We start from the raw sequence: 20,307 nt of genomic DNA, 5'->3' as shown, positions 1-20,307 counted from the left end.
TGAAATTTGTAAGAAGAAAGTGAATAATTTAGATTGAAATGAAATGTGTAAGAAGAAAGTGAAGAATTTAGATTTAAATGATACATGAACACTGGGGGCTTGAATGTGTGATGAGAGAAGAAAAGAAAGTAAAAAGGCTTGGAAAAGCAGCAGAATATTTGAACCGCAAACTTCTGAACTAAGTTGATGGCGAATGTTCTGTCGCCATGGCAACGGCATTTGATGCCACCCCATAATATGCTTAGATGCATTGATGGCTGCATCATTACCAAACCTGTGAAGTCTTGGGCTGTTTGGAGTATTTTCACTGAAGTTATGAGAAAACCGTGTTTCATGGCGAGCATTGTGTTGCCATGGCAACGGCATTTGAAGAATTCTCAAAACTGTCACGTAGATGTCTTCATGGCCAGACTGTTAGCACACATGTGAAGTTTGAGCACTTTTTTAACATTTGCATAGGAGTTATAGCGACATCATATTTTATGGCGAGGGATGCGTTTCCATGGAAACGGCATATGGTGAGATCTCAGATTTGGCGTAGAGCTGTTGAGGCATGGACCGGTGATATACAAGTGAAGATTCGGGGACGATTGAACCGTGTCGATTGGACTTACAGCCACATCGTTTTTCATGGCGAGTGGTCTGTCGCCATGGCAACGACATTTGATGACACGCCATACTACGCTTAGATGCGTTGATGGCTGCATTGTTATCAAACCTGTGAAGTTCTGGGCTGTTTGGAGTATTTTCACTGAAGTTATGAGAAAACCGTGTTTCAAGGCGAGCATTGTGTTGCCATGGCAACGGCATTTGAAGAAATCTCAAAACTGTCCCGTAGATGTCTTCACGGCTGGACTGTTAGCACACTGCTATCTGAAGTCTGCTGCTCTGAGCATATGTCAGTTGGAGTGATGACATCATCGTGTTCCATTACACAGGTGTTTATATTTGAGCTAACGGGTATGCAGAGATCACAGGTTTCCATTGTTCTGAATGAGAGATAAACCTCTTACATGTGAACGTTTTGTGGAAGAACCGTAAGAGATATCTGTGAAATTTCAAAACGTGAAGCATGTCAAGGAAGTTGAGTATCTGAAGTGTAATTTTGGTGTACTTTCGAGTTAATAATGTGGCCTTTTTGGCAGTTTAACTAAAGGTGTGCGGCTGCTGCTGTGAGGAAATATCAGCCTGAAATTACAATGGGCTTTAATGGAGGAATGTTGAACGTTTTTGTCACTTCATGCCCTCAACAGGCATTTTGTTTAATTATTTTTGCTTAATTATTTGTCATTTTTCAATATGTCTCAGGAATGTAGGGTTTGGGAATTATATGGCAGTTTAAAAAATATATATGAAGGCACATTTCAAGATTTCCTCCACTCTGGCTGTGACATCACGCACTCTAGTTAATGTTAAAATGTGAAGAAAACCTCTTTAACAAGGTCTGAACAATGTTTAATATCTCTAAAAGTAAGCATCAGATTTAAAAGTTGTTTTACACGAATAATGTCAGAAAGATGTGTAACATTTTAAAGTTGGAATGAGGTTTCTGAGTGAAAGTATGAATGAACATAACGCGTCAGGGTACCCGCGGGTACCCGCCCCGATGCAGGACTCTGCTGCCTACCAGCCTTCCATCTGTGCACAAACTTATCTCGTGCCCTCATTGGTCATGTGCGCGTTCGTGTGTTGGAGGAGGGGCTCTGTGAGGAAGTGGCAGATTTTTTCCGGTTGTGTATTTTCAAATTCTAGCGCACTCGAGCTGGTTTCTCCAAAATTACATACCCCACCTTTAAGTGTTTCTCAGTTACAAGGTTGTTGTTTTAATGACTCAGACACTGATGGTGCAGCGCTGTACTCTACCTCTTTATATAGGCTTTTCTTCCCTAACACATTGTTTCTGCGCTGATGAGGGGGTACTAGGCTACATTTCTGTTTCAAAGGGGGTACATTATTGAAAAAACTTTGAGAACCACTGATTTAGAGTAACGTTTAGATGAAGACTATGGCGTGTGGTTGAAAGCTTCAGAAAACAACTATTACAGTAAGTAGATCTTGATTAAAAACTTTTTTTTTTATGTCAAAATGCAATTCTGAACATCAACATTTTCCCAATCAAAAAAAGGCCTGACAGGCAGGTATCAAATGATCGTTAGTATTGAAAAAATCAGCATGCCTTCTTTGGTTTGGTGCAAGAATATCACTGTATTTGAGATGATGCTGCTGCAGGCCGTCCTTTTCCAGCCCATTCCCCATCCTGACCCCAACGTACAGCTGAGGCGCTGTCATGGCTGCCTCAGCAGACAGCCGCATCCCGACCCTGTGACCTCTGCTTCCTCCATGTCTCCACTCACTCTCCAGACAGAGAATCTAGCATGCTGCTGCCACATGGACCCTGAGTCCTCGCTGCTGGACTGGAGTCAAGTGGCAGAGAATACTTCGAGCTGCAGGCTGTTGTTGTGCTGGTGATCGGCCCGTTGGAGCGCTGCCTGTCTGGGGTGTGGAGGCTATTGTCTCCGCCCAGGATTTTGTGGCCTGGGGGAGGATTTGTTACAGTGTCCGTTAGCACAAACTTATGGCATTCACAACATGATAGAGTTTCCTTCTGTCTGCCATGTGTTATTCTAACTCTCCGACTTTACTGTAGAATAAGAAATAGACTCCTCCCCTGCGAGATAGGAATAGGTTTACTGCTGTCAGGTTTGTTTTTCCATCACCTAACTACAGTTGGTTCTTTCTGCAGTAACAACAAAACAATACAAAAACGAAAACTCAACCATAACAAAAAACTGAAAATACAGAAGTAAAAAAAGAAGTGAACTCAAGACAAATGAATTTCCCGGTGATACGAACTGATACAGTACATACAATTGTTGCCAGTTTTAAGGTGACTAAACTCTGTTATACTACCGTAGCCTGTATCTTATGCTGAGTCATCAATTGTGCATAACTCACCAGTGTATCCGAAATATCAACTGTACTACATCAGTGAAGGAAATCACAATGTTTACTGTAAACGTAATTGTTAACCCATTAGCCAACATCATCAATGGGCCATCCATTTCAGTAACGGCCCGTCCACACAGCAGCATTAAAAAAATCTTGAAAATCTTGGAGCTGGGCATGTCTGAAAACTTGGGGATTTTTTGCGAGCAACGCGACCAACAACCAATCACATGAATATCCCGCCCCCGACATACAAAGCAAAAAACCCCGGTTCTAAGATAACAATTAAATAAAGCAGTAATTTACATGGAAATAGAATGCTATGAATGCATTTTTGCATATAAACTAAGAAATGTGAAATCAGAATATGTGCAGAAAGGAGTATGACATTGTGTGCATTAATGTGATGCATATAGTCTATGATGTGGCAGAGGTAAAGTGTCAGTGGGAAGGGCTATGATGAACATTTATGAGATTAATGTCTATGGTGCTATTTTGTGCTACACTCCATGCTGGCTAAAGATACTGTCTATGCTTGCTAGTTGTTTTAAACAAAGTAAACTGGATATAAAATCCCCAAACAGGCGAAAACCTACCAGTTTCACCCACTGTCTCTGCCACCTCCCTCCATGCCTGGTTCCTCCGGTATCGTACATCCAGGACATGGTTAAACCGTACACCCCAGCGCGTGCACTACGCTCTGCATCAGCCAAACGACTCGCTGCGCCCTCGTTGCGAGGGGGACCCAAGTTCCCATCTGCAAAAACACGTGGGTTTGATGTCCTGGCTCCAAGATGGTGGAATGAGCTCCCCATTGACATCAGGACAGCAGAAAGCTTGTACATCTTCCGGCGCAGACTGAAAACTCATCTCTTTCGACTCCACTTCGAGCGTTAGAACTATTAACAAAGCACTTTTATACTAATAAAGGACTGGCTTATCTAAAGCCAGTTGAGTAGCACTTGAAATGTTTTGGCTCTATGAAACCTGATGTACTTATATGATTCTGTTTTCTTCAAGGTTGTGTCTTCCTGGTCGAATGTACTTATTGTAAGTCGCTTTGGATAAAAGCGTCAGCTAAATGCAATGTAATGTAATGTATCCCGGTAAGTTATTAGCGACTGGTCATAAAGAACTGGGTGATTTGCTACCGCAATAACTAATTTCTCCTCCATTTTCAGGAATATAGAAAATGAACTGCGGTATGTCACTCCCAGCTTGCACGCGGTTTGATTGGCTCACGCTTGTACTGTCAGATTTGCATAAACAGGATTTGATTGGCTGACGCCTCCACCTCAGCTTCAAAAGTTGAACATTGCTCAACTTTTGAAGCCTGAAAATCCTGGAAATCTTCGCTTTGCTTCCCACAATGCAGTTTGGTGAAAAGCGAGGCAAAGTGACGTCACCCCATTCAAAGTCAATGGGCAGAAGCGTTGGAAGATTTTTTTAACGCTGCTGTGTGGACCAAGCCCCCAGGAAGTGCGCCGGAGTCTGATGAGAATATTCGTAGTGGCCAAACGGCGGTACTACACTTCCGTTTGGTTACTGGGCCCGGAAACACTTTTTCCCATTGACTTACATGGGGAAAGAGTGGTCTGTAACTCGTTGGATAATTTTTTTTAAACTAAATAAACAACCCAGTATGAAGACTTGTATAGCCCTTATTAAAAACATTCGTTCCTCAAGTTGTAAAAATGTGCTAATAACGTTACTGTTATGAACGCGCATCTAACCCACGGGACTGCGCTGCCCGGCACGTTCATGTGATGTGACGTATTCAGCACCTCCCCCTTCACACGCGGTCACGTTCAGTGTTCACTGTCACGTCACTGAGGCTAAAGAGACAACGCTTTATATATACAGTCTATGCTAACAACCGACAACAGTTTGCTCCAAAAGGTAAGATACGAAAACATATTTATTTTCTAACCTGCCTCCTTAATGTCTGTATGTAATGTAACATGTTCTCATATAAAAGAGTAAAATAAGCCAAACCACTCATCAGCAACCGCTACTGTGGCTAAGCTAATGTTGGGTGTTTGCACAGTAATTTTCCATACTTTTCATAGTTAACCAAAATGCTAGAAATGTATGCATGCCAGCAGTTCTGCAATGTTAACTCTGTATGCATTAGCTAACTTTCTAGAAACCAGACTTTGCATTTATAATTCGTTTCATATATATATATATTTCTATTTAAAATCTATAAATGTGAGATGAAAAAACTAAAAATGACATATCTTTTTCACAACTAATTTCCAATGCAATGTCCCTACCATTGTAAACGACGATGCATACAGAATCTTCAAGAACACATATTATTTTAAAGAGGCGTGAAGAGCTAATCATTTGTACTTTATTTATAGATGGCAGAAATAGCCGGATCGTCATCCAGAGAGGAAATCCTGAAGGAAAGTGCGCCTCCCGCCATACTTGGACAAGGTGCTGTATAGTTTTTATAAGAATTTGTATTCATTTTGTTTCAGTAATTTTTTGATTGCATACCCTTTACTTTCATATGGCAAAAACAAATATATTGTACCTTATTTTTACATCTGATAAGTGAAATCAGTTGATTGTGACCTTATCACAAAAAGTCAGTGACTTGATACATCCTGCTTCGTAATAATGCATGAAATCGGCATGCATTATTTAATGTAATATTAATATATAATCTTAATCCTTATAAAGTTTCATCATGATTCTATATACAAGTATAGAGTTATATGTAATATAATATACAAATTAAACTTGTGTAGTCTTAAAAATATGATGAAAATTATATGACAACTCAGGCTACATGTACCACCTTTTTCTAAAAGATGATCACCAGTAACCACTTTTTCCTTTTCCAATATATTTTATTCTATCTTGGTCCCAATGTGTGGATAATAGGGAGCAGCTACGTTAGACGTGCATTTTGGATTCTAGCCTCAACAGGATATGTATATTTAACAAGAATAACTTTTAAATTTGACAGGGCAGTCCTCCTTGTAAGGATGTCTTCACTTACTCACACTATTTTTTTTAAATGTGTAATTTAATTAAATTGTTCACTCACATTCTGTGTTCTTCCTCTCTCTTAAACTTTAGTCCCCTTGTCTTTTTCTCTCTTTCCCTCACTCATCTTAGTCCCCTTGTCTTTTTCTCTCTTTCCCTCACTCATCTTAGTCCCCCTGTTTTGTTTCTCTCTTTCCCTCACTCATCTTCCCCAGCCTCACCCAGACGATGAGACGGCGTACAGAGAGGAGGTCGAAAACCTGACATCTTGGTGCCAGGATAACAACCTCCATCTCAACATCAGCTAAACCAAGGAGCTGATTGTGGATTGCAGGAAGCAGCAAAGAGAGGGACACGCCCCCCATCGCCATCAATGGGACTACGGTAGAGAGAGTCAGCAGCTTCAGGTTCCTCAGTGTCCATCACGGACACAGCTGCATCACGGCCTGGTACGGCAGCTGCACCGCCCTCAATCGTAAGGCTTTCCAAAGGGTGGTGAAAACTGCACAGAACATCACCAGGGCGGAGCTGCCATCCATGGAGGACCTTTACTCCCAGCGGCTCAGGAAGAAAGCCCTCAGTTTATGTTTATGTTTATTTTAGAAATGTTTTGGCACATTTGTTCCAATTCTGCTAATGGTATATTGCAGGATATTTAAGTCTCCCATGTACTTTTTAAATTAATAATAGTATGTTCATCTTGATGTTTAACTTGTAATATTGTAATCATCTTAGTTAGAAATGCTGTTTCCACCCCATCCTCTGCTGCTGAATGATTTTATATATTGTTACTTAAAGTGCTTGTCTTTGATATTATAATGATTACACCAGAAAGTCACTCTTTGTGAGATTTATTTGTTCACATTTTTCCCAGCCACAAGATGATGTTCATTCATTGGAGGCCTCAAAGCTGGGTGAAGGTATTGATGCACGGATCAATGCAATCCTTTACAACAGCATTCCACGATGGTTCGGGATGTCTGTAAAAAAAGGAGAAATAATCTTAAACCAAATAAGTGTCGCAATATAGGGAAACAAACTGACAAAAACATCAATTAGATCAGAATACATTTACATTGTTACAGCAGAAAAGAGCCAAAGACAGCCTAATGTTACTTAAAGTATGCATAAAAAAGTATTAAAGATTCAAAACAAGAAAATATAATTAAAAAAAAATACACATTTCACAAAATACACATCCAGCAACAACAGTTTGGAGGATTTAGCAGCCTGGTATATTACACAGTTTTAGCGGCATATTTATATATATATTTATATACACATGGTTGGTATTTAACAACAAGGGGTGTTGTACTGTGATATTGGTATTTATGGGAACATTTTACACCTTTCCTTCAAGTATTATACGTTTTAGTTACTTGTGGCTACTTAACATGAATAATCACAGTTACTATCCTTTTACTCCATCACATTTCAAAAAGAAATAGGATATTGTTATTTGAACTCCACCACAGTAATCCATCATCAGCTTCACTTTTTAGATAAAGTTTTAACTCACAATTGATCATAACAGGCTTCAACATATACATTTGTATATATTACCAAGGTTTTTTCATGTACAACTCACACAAGTATCATGCTAAATGAAGCTCTGTTGCTTGGATATGACTAGATCCTGATGTCAGCGTAATATAAAAGTACATAACGATTGATGTGTAAGTTAGCATCATTTACTAGCTAGCCGCTATCTGCTAACTGCCGCCTCGTTAATATAAATCCAGTACCATGCTGTCATGAACGCGCGGTGCTGTTACGTGTACGCAAATTCACGTGCTTAATGTGAACGAGCCTTTTGGGCGGCGTGGTTAAAGTTGCGCATGCGCTATGAGTGCACATACGGGTACTTCTCAGGCATGCCGGGTAATCTGTGACGTTTCGCTCTCTCAAAAGTTGGGCCATTTTGTCATCATGCGCTAATGAGCAACTCTCATAGGAATGAATGAGGCCCCGCCTCCCACGCTGTATCCAGTTCTTATTATACATCCATGGTGTGGAAGGGCCGTAACACAGCATGCCTAAAATTAGCAACAACTCACGTGTCTAGCCGGATTAATCTTTCTGTCCTCTGGAAACATGTTTTGGTTTCAGTTCCATTTTGTTCTTGGAAACAATTTTCATTTTCAGGTTTTTAAATGTCCAATGTGTTTCTGTATGTGAAGAGGGATTCTTAAGGTGCACCATGTATTTGTCTTTGCACTGTTTTATTTATTTTTGTATTCAAAGCGTGGTTCAGGTTGTGGGGTTTTTTTAAGTTTTTTTTTGTAGTGCGTATTCATATTTCAAAGCGTTACTGTATTTTAGGCGTGTTTTAAATTTGCAGTGTTTTTTTAAAGTTGCATTGCGTTACTGTTTTTTTAAAGCATGTGCAGTGCTTACAGTGCAGTGAATGTGTATCTGCATTGTTTATATTTTTTTACAGCAGTTTTTTTTTTATCTGCAGTGCGTATTTATATTTGCAGTGTGTTTCTGCATTTTAAGGCTGTGTTTATATTTACATTGCATTTTTAAATTTGCATTGTGTGACTTTACTTGAAGCGCGGTACTGTATGTGCATCTCATCTCTATTTGCAGTGTTTCTAACATTTCCAGAAGATTGCAGTGCATGTGAGGAAGTTGTTTTCTTAAATTACTTGTGTATGTGTTTTGCATGTGTTACAGTGCTCTCAACTCTCAGGGCCACTGCAGTTTCCTCCTCTTTTCCCTCTCCAGTAATCCCAACCCCCTATCATTCTACGAAAGCTCAGAGAGTAATGGCAGCTGCACACATGTAGCTGTTGTTTCTGCTCGGGGAACCTTGTCAATTATTTATCCATAATCATAAACTGCATAAACGGCGCCTTGGCTAATCCAAGAACAACAACTACGAGTCTGAGCGTGCCGGACGCCCTGGCTAACACCTCGACCTCTCAATCAGACCATATCTACACAATCCCACCCCGCTGAAACTACTGTTTTCACATAAACACACACACACACACACACACACACACACTTTCATAACCCACAAACTGCTCTTTACAAATGACCTCCCTCTGGACAAACCCACCAGAACATTCCAGGAACTCAGCAGGTCTCTCCTTCACTTTATCTCCCACTGCTCTATTTCCCAGCTTCCTCCTCCTCCTCCTCCTCCTCCTCCTCCTCCTCCTCCTCCTCCTCCTCCTCCTCCTCCTCCTCCTCCTCCTCCTCCTCCTCCTCCTCCTCCTCCTCTCTCCATTTTCCTCCTCCAGCTGCCTTTCCCAATGTCCTCCCCCCACACACCCACCTAAACTCCCTTCTCATTTTCAAGACGTTCTCTGACATCCCATTTCACTTTCTCAGTCTATTTTCTTTCACTTTCATTCGGAAGTTCAACGTCGTTCATCTGATGCTTTTGTTCTCAGAAATCTCAGCTCTCCCTGCTCTCCTGTCCCTCCTTCCTTTGTTTTTGTTGCCTAATAGCTAATGTTTGCTTTGTAACAAGGTTCCTTCTTTTCCCCCGAGATGAGCGCCTTGGCAAACAGCGGGGGTATTAAATTCTGAGGCACAGGAAGCATGGGGTTATCAGGGAGTGTCTCGCTTCCCCTCTTAGATTGAAGGACTGGCTGGCTGCGGGAAAACAAAAGGTCCAGCATTTTGTGCAGGAAGCAGAGACACGGACCAGAAATGAGCCTCTGGTTTGGTGGTTTGCTCCATTAGAGATTCATTGAAGTGTGATTAGGCTTGCTAAAGCTTGTGAACCCACTGGGATTTAGCTTTTTCAAAGACTAAAGTGCATAATCCTGCTTTAGATTCAGCTTCTATTAGCTCTGTGTAGCTAAAGCAACTTTTTAGTTGACAAAAATCAGTGGTAGGGCTGTCCCTTAATCAGAAATCAAGCTCAAATTAATTTAGTTAGTTTACTGAAAGTGCAACAACTGTCCGTTGTGATGCCACCTGTTCGATTTTGAACAGCTCATTTATTATTTAATCTTTTCCCACGTTTAAATGAAAGTTCAACCTCGGGATAAGTTGGTAAAACCCTCTGCCATGCTCTAAACTGACCCTCTTTACAATTGTTAGCAACTTTATTTCAACACTTTTATATCAGCCTCCCATGCATCCATTTGTTTTATCCATTTTATATCCAGCCCTATGCTTACACTTCATTTTCTCCTTGTTTGCTTCCCTGCGATTTATCATCTCCAAGTATACTTCTGCCATCTGTTAGGGAGTGATGTCGCCAGCTGTGGCAGGAACAGTTTGTATCGGTGGAAATGCTCTGCAATTATTAACGGCTGGTGGCTTCAGGTTAGCAGTTGCACACAGCCCTGTGGTGTGTTCAGGGAACTTTCAAGCAGTCCAAGCTCTGAAAAAAGAAAGTCAGTTAGTTTACGAGCTTCTCTAAAGATAACTTTCGACAAGACTGACAGTATCTTATCCTCTGATGTGTCTCCAGTTGGCCCACCGTTAGACACCCTCCCCCTCCATCAAAGTTTATATCAGACTGTTGCTTTAAAGCAGTTGTGTGTGTGTGTCTTTATCACAACCATGTTTACAGCCTGGACCAGGATTAAAGGCCAAAGTGGGAGGAATTCTGTGTGTGTGTGTGTGTGTGTGTGTGTGTGTGTGTGTGTGTGTGTGTGTGTGTGTGTTGTGGAGTGGGTCGGTTGTGTTTCCAAGGTCCACACTAAATAGGAGGAAGTAATAAAGGGAAAGACCTGAGGTAAACAAATACCGGGTTTCTGGGGTATTTTTAATATTACTCTGGAAGGAAAATGGGTCGACTTTGACTAACATATGTCGCTAGTTTAAACGTGATCAGCCTACCTTGGTTTCAGTACAAATACTAAAACCTTTTTAGATTGTTTGCCTTTGAAAACAGCAGCTTCATAAAATAAAAATGAATTAAATTAACTCTGAAGAAGGGAGTCCACTTCTGTCATGCAACAAGTTGAACTGTGTGCTGAAACTCTTTTTATCAGGCTACAAAATGAAAACTTTGACCATGAGAAATGATTTTAAAATGTGAATAAACAAGAATCAGAGTAAGCGGCTCATGTTGACTTTTGTAGGGGACAGCTTGAAATATATGATCTTCAGTTGTGAATGTTAATATGGATGGATGGATTTTCGTCTAACCCATGTCCTGCAGCTTTTTTTGGAGAGGTTTAACGGTCAAACACTCAATTCATACTGATCAAAGAATAAGGCAGATTTATTGTATAGTATATGTATAGTTTTCATACGTCAGCAAAATCCCTTGAAAACGTTCTGACTTGCTCTCTACGAATGAAGACATACATCTTTAAAAAACACCTCACAAATATAGATATATATTTTTTTATATGCTCAAGATTTTCCTACAACAACTGGTCACTGTAGTGTTTATGAAACGTCAGTATGTAACCAAAATGGGAGGAAATAGTGCTCTTGTTATGGACTATTTTCAGTTGCGGATGAATCCACATTTGGGGCTCTAACGGGTATTTGAGATGTGTGTGGGATTGGGTCAACATAAACTACAGTGTGTGTGTGCGTGTGTATTTGTGTTCATGGTAATGAAGAAACAAGTGCAACAGTGTGGCTTATTGATGAATTTCAATAGTTGTGGACAACAATGGAGCTCTATGGCACAGGAGAATGAGATACTATACGTCAGACTTTAATACGCACCATACTTTTTTGTACATGCATCAATTGTAGGTTTTAGTTTTCTTTCAAGTGTTTTTTGTGAAAGATAAGAAGAATATAAAAAATCATGATGTATAAATAGTTGAATTCCCGGGACAGGTTCTGGAATTGTTGCAAAACTGTCCTTTAGAAGCTTTTGAACACAGGGGGTCAAATGCAGGTTAAAACTTCAGTTATTCTGCTGCTTCTAGCTCTGAACTCTCTTCACACTAAATGATGGACACATTTCCATCTGAGAATAATGGACTGCTCTCTTAATCTCATGCCAAACGTGCACTCTGTCATCTCCACATGCAGGAGGCTCAGATAGGAACCAGATTTCTTCTTGATATAAATTCAGCGTTATCTACAACCTGCTGAGGACGGCTTGGTATGACCGGTTTTGATTATTCTGTCCGCTGCGTCCCCCTGTTGTCTACCTATTGGGCAGATCACTTCATCATAGAAGGAAGTTTTGATATGGGAGTCTATCCTCTCCACTTTATTCCTGTTCACTGAAGGAGTAACACTCAGTTGTGTGTACGTTACACTGGGTGTGTGTTTGCTGTGCGCATGCCGGAGCATCTATGAGTGTAGGTTTTATGTGTGTTTGCACAAGACATCTGCTAAGTCAATAAGCCGGGGTTTTCTTTGTGGGAGTGTCGACTGCTGCGAGTGTCCAAGGAGAGTCCAGAGTTTACATCAGACCTTGTGGTCAGGAGCCTCACTGCGCTATGCTGTTAACCCTTCTGCTGCAACATGCACTCTCACTAGCTGTTCATTTATGTAGGGATTACGTAGACAAAACGTGCCAAGTGCAGATCAAGTTGCAGTAAAAAGAAAAGGGGTGTAACCAAAATTATGAAGACTAGAGTTGTATTTCTGCACAAATACCATTCCTCAAATATCCCCTGAATACTTTAAAATGCCTTAATCATCCTTTAATCGGTACAAATACTCCCTAATATACTTTTTAGTTTCCTTAACATCTGATTTTAATATTCTCAAATGTCCCTCAAATAGGAAGCATATGGGACAACTAACTCAAATAAAGAAATACATTTGATCAAATGTGAAAATAAAGCGCATCTATCATCTCTGTGTTGTTGAAAGTGAAAAACATTGGTCCGCATGTAGTATCCTGTCACACTTATCTATATTGTATATTTACAGATATATTTAATTTATTTAAGATATGAGTGCAGAATTAGCAGGCATGGGTTCACAGCCTCAGTCAGATATAAAATACCTTTTATAAAAAATAAACTGGAGGCTTGAGCATGTGATAAGGACCATGTTTAGATGCCAACCAAATTCCAAACCCGGTCATACGACAAACTTTACTTTACAGAAAGGTGTGAAAAACTTCTCTGTCCTCTAGATATCTAAATCACAAACTGTCTTTCTGAAAATAAACACTTCCGCCATCTTTGAACTTAACTTGTATCCAAAATCACTCCCCATGTACTGTATAATGCACTGAATTTACTATCTGCCGTTTTATTTGGGTGTCTTGCCGCTAACAATCCCACAGTGCAATGCGCTAAACTTTATTGATGCGAAAAAGACCCTTTAACGAATCTACAGCTGTCAGTGACGCCGTGAAATAATGATGATTATGTGTCCAAAATCTTTATTTACTTAGATGCACAGAAGGATATTTAAGGATTCTGTAAAATATATTACAAAACTGTCACTAAAACCCTTAATTATTCATCTCAGAGCAGACTGAGGAGCTTAAGTGACATTTTAAGGGCTTCACTTCCATCTTTAGAAGTCAAATCCAGTTGTTTATGTTCCTACTAATGGCGACTTTATCTAGGTTTTATAGGGACTATAGAGTTTAGGGATTCATTTCCCCCAAAAACAAGTGAAGGAAAAGTAACGTTTTGGTCATCTGCTGCTGCTAAAAGCCTCCGCAGACTTTGGGAGCATCCTGCCACCGACAGCTGACATGTTTGTGTGTTTTTTGGCTCTCCGGACTCACACAAAGTACATTTGTTGAGTCCTCCGGCAGCAGATTTCTGTGTGTCTGGCAGGGAAACGAACAACGTGCTAAACTGTGATTTATGGGTGTGCATATTTGTGTTCATGCAACACTATCCTTCCTTCCTTCCTCCCTCCTCCAGTCGACATACGAGAGATCCGGGAGCTGCGGCTGGGGAAGGGCTCCCGTGATTTCGAGCGCTACCCGGAGGAGGCCCGAAAACTGGATGCCGCCCACTGCTTCATCGTGCTCTACGGACAGGAGTTTCGCCTCAGGACGCTCAGTGTGGCCGGTCAGTGTGTGTGACTGTGTGTGTGTGTGTGTGTGTGTGTGTGTGTGTGTGTGTGTGTGTGTGTGTGTGTGTGTGTGTGTGTGTGTGTGTGTGTGTGTGTGTGTGTGTGTGTGTGTTATGTTGATTCCCAATGTGTTGGTCACAGTCCTTTCTGTTGAAGGTCACAGACTGCCACCCATATTTCATTTGTACATCTTATCTGCTTAATGTAATCACTCGCTCAAACAAAAGAGTTTGTATGTGATTGTACCATCTTTCAAGTTACAAGGTTACATGTATGAGTCATTTACAGCACATGGTTGTACGGTGAAATATAAGTGATTCATGCTCCACACACACAGATTACTTTAAGTAAGCAGTTTAATCTCATAGTCTATGTTTCATTCAAAATCAAATGTGAAGAGTCTAAAAAACGTCTCTTATGTTCTTAGAAATAAAACATAAAAATAGCTGACAAGCTAAACTATATATGATTGGATGAATAGACTTTTAACAGGGTGGCAGTTCCAATTCCCAAACAAGAAGAACATTTTAAAGAAATAGACAAAACGGCACAAATAAAGTTTCAGATTTCACCCTTTAAATAATCAACATCGATTTTAAGCTGTAAGCTCCCCAAACTTGACTCTTGACCTTTGAAGAGTAAAAGATTGACATTTTGACACTTTTATATCCCTCTTTTTCCTGTCTCTGCAGCCTTCAGTGAGGAGGAGGTCAACATGTGGATCACCGGCCTCAACTGGCTGATGATGGACACTCAGAGAGCGCCCGCTCCGCAGCAGACAGACAGGTGTGTGTCCCTGTGGGAAACTGTTCAGGGTCTTCTACACCTGAGAAACACTCCAGTTAATCTCCTTTCTGTTGGGAATAAAATACTCATTAAAAGCAATCCTGAATACTTTGCAACTTTCTTCCAGTACCAAAACAACTAACTCATGTATTTACCTAGTAAATCCACATTAAACAAACACAACAGTTAATCAAATAATCAAGACTATAATTTAGGGGAGTGAGTGTTTAAATAGAAAAAATAAAGACATTTTCAGTGGAGTAAACCTTATTTGTGATTAGTTTATGGGCCAAGTCATAAATATGCATCTCTGGACTACTTAATTGTGAGTTTACGACACGTTCTCCCCCCCCTATATGTGTGATATCTGGTTGTATCAAAAGAAGTAGCGACCTGGACGGGAAAGGGAGGTGCGGGTCGGAGGCGAACAAATATTTGTTTTGGCCTGAAAATATTTACTCCAGATGAATGTGCAGAGGTGGGTTTGGCTGCTGTGGTGAGCGGGAGGACAGAGGGAGGCTGTCCACATAATGTGAGCCGTAATGTTTGAAGATGGTCACAGGAAGTTAAATGGCTAATTTTGTCTTTTCATGACAGTTGTGTAAACTGTGGATTCATCATCTTTTAAATACAGTTTGAAAATGTTGCTTGAAGTGAATTCTCCTCACTCTTTGTGTAAGGAAATCTAAACTAGTATATGCTATATTTGTACATTATTGGTTAGTCAACCATGGTTATTTATTCTCTTCCCATAAGACTTAATACTTAGTGTTTAAACATAGAATGTGAGAAAAAACTATTTAGAAATATATTTAAATCAAATGTACATGTCTTTACAAGCTGGTGATGATGCTGAATTTGTTGCCGCTACTAGCATTAGCATCACTCTTTTTACATAAGTGCAGCATAACACATCAACTGGTATCAAAAAGCGCAACATTGCCATACTTAAAGGGGTCCTATTATGCTTTTGGGGCTTTTCAGACATTGTACATGATAGGCTAAGGGTGGGACATCTCGAAGCGGTTGACAAATCACAACAGAGCCAGCCGGCTAACCAATTAGAGCAGACTGGGCTCTGGTTTCAGACAGAGGGTGAAAAGAGGTGCTGCAGAACAGGAAGTATCATACAAATAAAGAGGTTTCTGAACATTATACTGTAAACATGTCATAGTAGAGGCACAAAATACAAATGTTACCCTGAAATTAGCATAATATGGCCCCTTTAAAATGTTGGAGTAATATTACAGTGTTTTTTTGGTTACCAACGAGGAACAACTTTGTCAGTTGGATCCAATTATTCACACATACTACAGAACATTTATTGTTTTGGTGCTAGAAGTGTAAAAAAAATAGATACTAAAAGCTATTATTTTTGGTGTTAACACATTTGCCGAATAAGTCAAAACAAACCCTGAGAAAATGTCTGATTTCTTAGGAAAAATGTATTTTATTTGAGCAATGCTGTGCATCATTACAGTTATAAGCAATCACTGGCATACCGTGCTTCAATATTTAATTTCCGCACATATTTTGTAATAATGGCTCAGTCAGTATCATGTTTTCTCTCCTTCCCTCCCTCTGTAGGTGGCTGAGGAAGCAGTTTGAAGCCATGGACAGGAGCCACGAGGGCAGGTGGGTGACTCTCCATAAACATGGCAACACCCAATCAGATTTTAAACAGCAGCCTGTGAAAGATACTTATTGGCCGGTCTGTTACATTGGGTGGGACGTGAAGGTGAAACCAGATCCAGATGCCATCAAAGAGCACTGTCGGGGGTCTGATCTGACCTGGAGCTCCACACCCTGAAATGCAGATACTGTATCACACACACTTCCTCTGTCTCTCTCGTGCTCACATTAATAAGCCCAGGCTTCTGGTTGGGTGGAAGCGGCTCCAGGACACACTGCCTGCCACCGGCTGATAAGGAGCAGGAAGTGATGTGATGGGCTGGGAGAGGGCAACTTCCTGTCTCCTGTGAAAATAGTAACAGTAGCCAGACAGGGAAGCGGGCGGATCAGACCTGGCAGTGAGGCCGGTCATTGACCCCAAAAGATCCCCTCAGCGCACTGACCTGGATTCTTCTTCTCTTTCTACCTGCCTCCCTTGCTTCCTGCCTCATTCTGTTACTGACACTTACATGTGTTTTTGTAATCAGTGAAAGTGGTGGTCCATGTGGTGTTTCTCCTAGACAAAAAAGGATGTGGAGGCAAAGACAGATCCTCTGCATTTGAAACTGCAACAACTTTTAGGCATATAAACCCTTCTATTACTTTTATTTTATTATTAACCAAAACAATGTCCATTTATTGGCTGTTCTCAATATACTCATTATATCTGCAGATGGAGTTTACCCCAGTTTTCATGAAAGTGTAAACGTCAGGAAGAAAAGACAGCTGGTGCTCCAGAACAGCTTCTTAATGCGTCTTGTGGAGAGATTAGAGTATTTTGTCAACAACTGTGACGCACAGCAAACTGAACATGTTTTAACATGTGTGATACATATAAGTACGGAAGTTAAAACTTTCCGCTTAGCTAAGAAAGTTACTTAAAGATGTTGCACAGTATCCATTAGAAGGTTTTTCTTAATTAGGAAAAGCGTTAGGGCGTTTACGGCGTTGAAAGATATTTTGAAACGGTAAAATTCTACATTTTACGTGGAGACTCTTTGTAATACTGTACCTGTTATCCCCTCACAATCATGGCCGATAGATAAAACAAATAAAAGAGGAAAGGCAGAAAAATTAAATAGGCCAGAAGACGAAAAATTAATACTCCTGGAAGATACAAAAAATTAAGGCAAATGCTAAAAGGTACATTTGGAAATAACAGCTAACAAAAAACAACGTATTTGGTATAACGTATAACCCTATTCATTCAAGAAGTCGGTGAAAAGGTCTGTCCAAGAGGTTCAAAACAATACTTAAACGTGTCTGTTCTGAAATCACTAATTACAGGAATGTCAGAGATACCTTAAGTTGTTTTCCTAAGATGTTTTCTCCAATGGTTGAACTAACCTTAAGTGTAAGACCAAGATAAGAAGAGCACCTTAAGTAAAGGGTTTGAGGAAACCTTAAGGGGAAGACTTAATAGTGTTTTGGATTTATTTGACTTCAAAGGAACCTTATCAGATTGAATTTGTTTTTTGTGCAACCTGCCCCTGACATTGACAGCAGTTCTTCAAACCATACAGCGCCACCTCCTGGTGACAACACATATAGCATCACTGGGAGTTTTATGAATGCTTCTCCAAAAGGTGTAATGACCGTATAGTTTGTTTTTAGGATGATCTGGTCTTTGGTTTGGATAGACAGTCCTGGAATCTCTTTAATGTTTATAATGTATATTCCTTGTCTTGTTTGTGTTTCAGCATCACAGTGAAGGATGTGAAAGCGCTGCTTCCTCAGATCAACTACAGAGTCCCTAACACGCGCTTTCTCAAAGACAAACTGCAGGTCAGACCTGCTTCAGACCCCCTGCCTCTTTGAATATCCTCTCCTAGATGATAAGTTGTCACACAAACTCTCGTCCTCCCTCTTTCCACAGGAAGTGGAGGCCAGGAGCGAATTGTCCTACCCTAACTTCTCCCAGCTCTACAGGACGCTCATGTTCGACGCACAGAAGAGCGTGAGTGTCCCTTTTGAGTTTGCACAGATACACACTTACACTGTTGTGGAAGAAGTACTTAAATCCTTTACTTGAAATACAAGTATTGCAATGATATAAACATGTACACACTTACGTTTGTGCTAAAGATTAGCAAATGCTTCATTGATATATGTACATTTTCTATGTGCTTTTCCAGGCACCCAATGCTTTCCATTTACATTCCATAATGCAGGGCATTTGCAAGGCATGCAAAACAAATAGAGGACTCAAGAAAAAAGTTTGAGAGTGAAACAGAGCAGAAAGGACAGTACAATTAAATCTGCAAAGAAGCTGCGTTATCAAGCTGAAACAATGTAACTGAAGACATGATGTTCACTGCTGGATTTATGCAACTCAAGCAATATTTAAAATGGATAGCTGTCATTCGAAGTACAAGTGATTTGTAATAAAACAATTGTAAAAAATGCAAAACCTTATTTTACCGGCTTATTACATGAACAGATGCACTTTGCTCAGAATATAAACTCACATTTGCACATAAATCACAACCAAGTAACAAGAACAAACACAAAGAAAACTGAAAGACAAACAAAATTATAATATGGATGAAAAATAATAAAAAGTAAAGCTGATTACAAAGTAATGAATCATACAATTCTTAGGGAGGGATGATTTCCCAAATATACATTTATACACACTTACGTACCCCTGTTCATATAAATACATACACAATTGATGTTGACATATTGATGAAATATAATCCCTTTATTTGAGATGCAGGGTTTTAGCATGCCTACATGATTTAATGATCTGATCTCATGTTTATTATGCATTCTGAATCTGCTACAGCCAGCCAGTAACATCAGCCGTCAGATAGAAGTCCTATCCCTCTGAAATGTGTAAACAACATATAAAGTTTGTGTACAGCGCTTCAGTTCTGTATTTGAGTACTTCTCCTCTCAACCCACACCACGCTCACTGACTGGTATTGCTTCACCTGGCTCCCTCACACCTGTCTGTCAACTGGTCCCTCCCCTTTTCTCCCCAGATTATTGAGCAGCTGGAGCTCTCCTTCCCACTGCGGTGAGTCCCTCCACCACGTCCCTCTTCCTCAGTGTCCACTCCCTCGTCTTCACCTCCCCCCACCCCTTCTATCAGTCCGGCATACACACAATATATACATTTGTTAAAGACGGAATAAGCTACATCTTTAGCGGATGTCTTCAGTGCTTCATTGACCGAATTTGATATTACAGAGACATAGTTAGTGCTAAGGGAAAAGTTCAGGCCTCTTTAGCTTGGATTTCTCTGGGTAACCAGGAGGTGTTCTCTATATGTTGTTCAAACACAGAACATCCTTGTTCTCTTTGCTGTTATTGCAAACTAGCTAAGTTTCTAACAGCGAAAATGGCGTCCCAAATAAAGAGTTAATAGGATATTATGGACGAAGATGCATTTTAGCTGTATGAGCTTGAGCCGTTGGTGTGGTTCTTTTTTTTTTCTTCAGGAAATAAAACATTCCCATGTGTTTTTGCCATTTAAATGGTACTTTAATGTTTTGTGTTGGCTCTATGGCTGTGAAACATCAACTATGGAAATTGCATAATTAGAACTGGCATAGGTAGAGTTATAGGAGTAGTTCCAGTAAGCCATTTGTATATAATGCATCAAGCCCCGTTTCTCATTTAGTTGAACTTTTGTTGAACTTTTACTTATTTGATATCTGAAATTTAAAAAACTGGTGTGTTTGTAGGAATGTGGACAGACCGGAGCTTTGTCAGATGTCCCTCTACGACTTCCAGAAGTTCTTACAGATGGATCAGAAGGTACTGAGCAGATTCAGCACAAATCACAGTAACATTTTCTGTTCAAATCTGCTCTGGGCTCACTTCTGTATCCGTCTCCTCTCAGGAGTCCTGGGCTTCAGATCTGAGTCGTGTCCGAGAGTTCCTCACGGGGTACATGAGGGGGGGGCCGCAGCCGGAGCCCATGCTACAGCTCGATGAGGTGAGACAAAGAAAGAGAAACCT

At 40.4% G+C, this 20,307-nt stretch overlaps 1 protein-coding gene across 1 annotated transcript in view; it reads left to right on the top strand.

Moving 5' to 3' along the window:
* Positions 1-20,307, top strand: part of LOC117560594 (1-phosphatidylinositol 4,5-bisphosphate phosphodiesterase gamma-1-like) — a 40,047-nt gene that overhangs the window by 2,050 nt on the left and 17,690 nt on the right. Inside the window, 8 exon segments of the mRNA XM_034237522.1 lie at positions 13,728-13,877; positions 14,574-14,667; positions 16,255-16,302; positions 18,039-18,123; positions 18,215-18,295; positions 19,326-19,360; positions 20,031-20,103; positions 20,189-20,284. Of these exon segments, the coding sequence (XP_034093413.1) occupies positions 13,728-13,877; positions 14,574-14,667; positions 16,255-16,302; positions 18,039-18,123; positions 18,215-18,295; positions 19,326-19,360; positions 20,031-20,103; positions 20,189-20,284 (662 nt within the window).

The sequence above is a fragment of the Gymnodraco acuticeps genome, unplaced genomic scaffold, assembly GCF_902827175.1.
Source record: "Gymnodraco acuticeps unplaced genomic scaffold, fGymAcu1.1, whole genome shotgun sequence".
NCBI lineage: Eukaryota > Metazoa > Chordata > Actinopteri > Perciformes > Bathydraconidae > Gymnodraco > Gymnodraco acuticeps.
The sequence above is the reverse complement of the archived record's forward strand: the minus strand, read 5'-3'. Positions and strand labels throughout refer to the sequence as shown.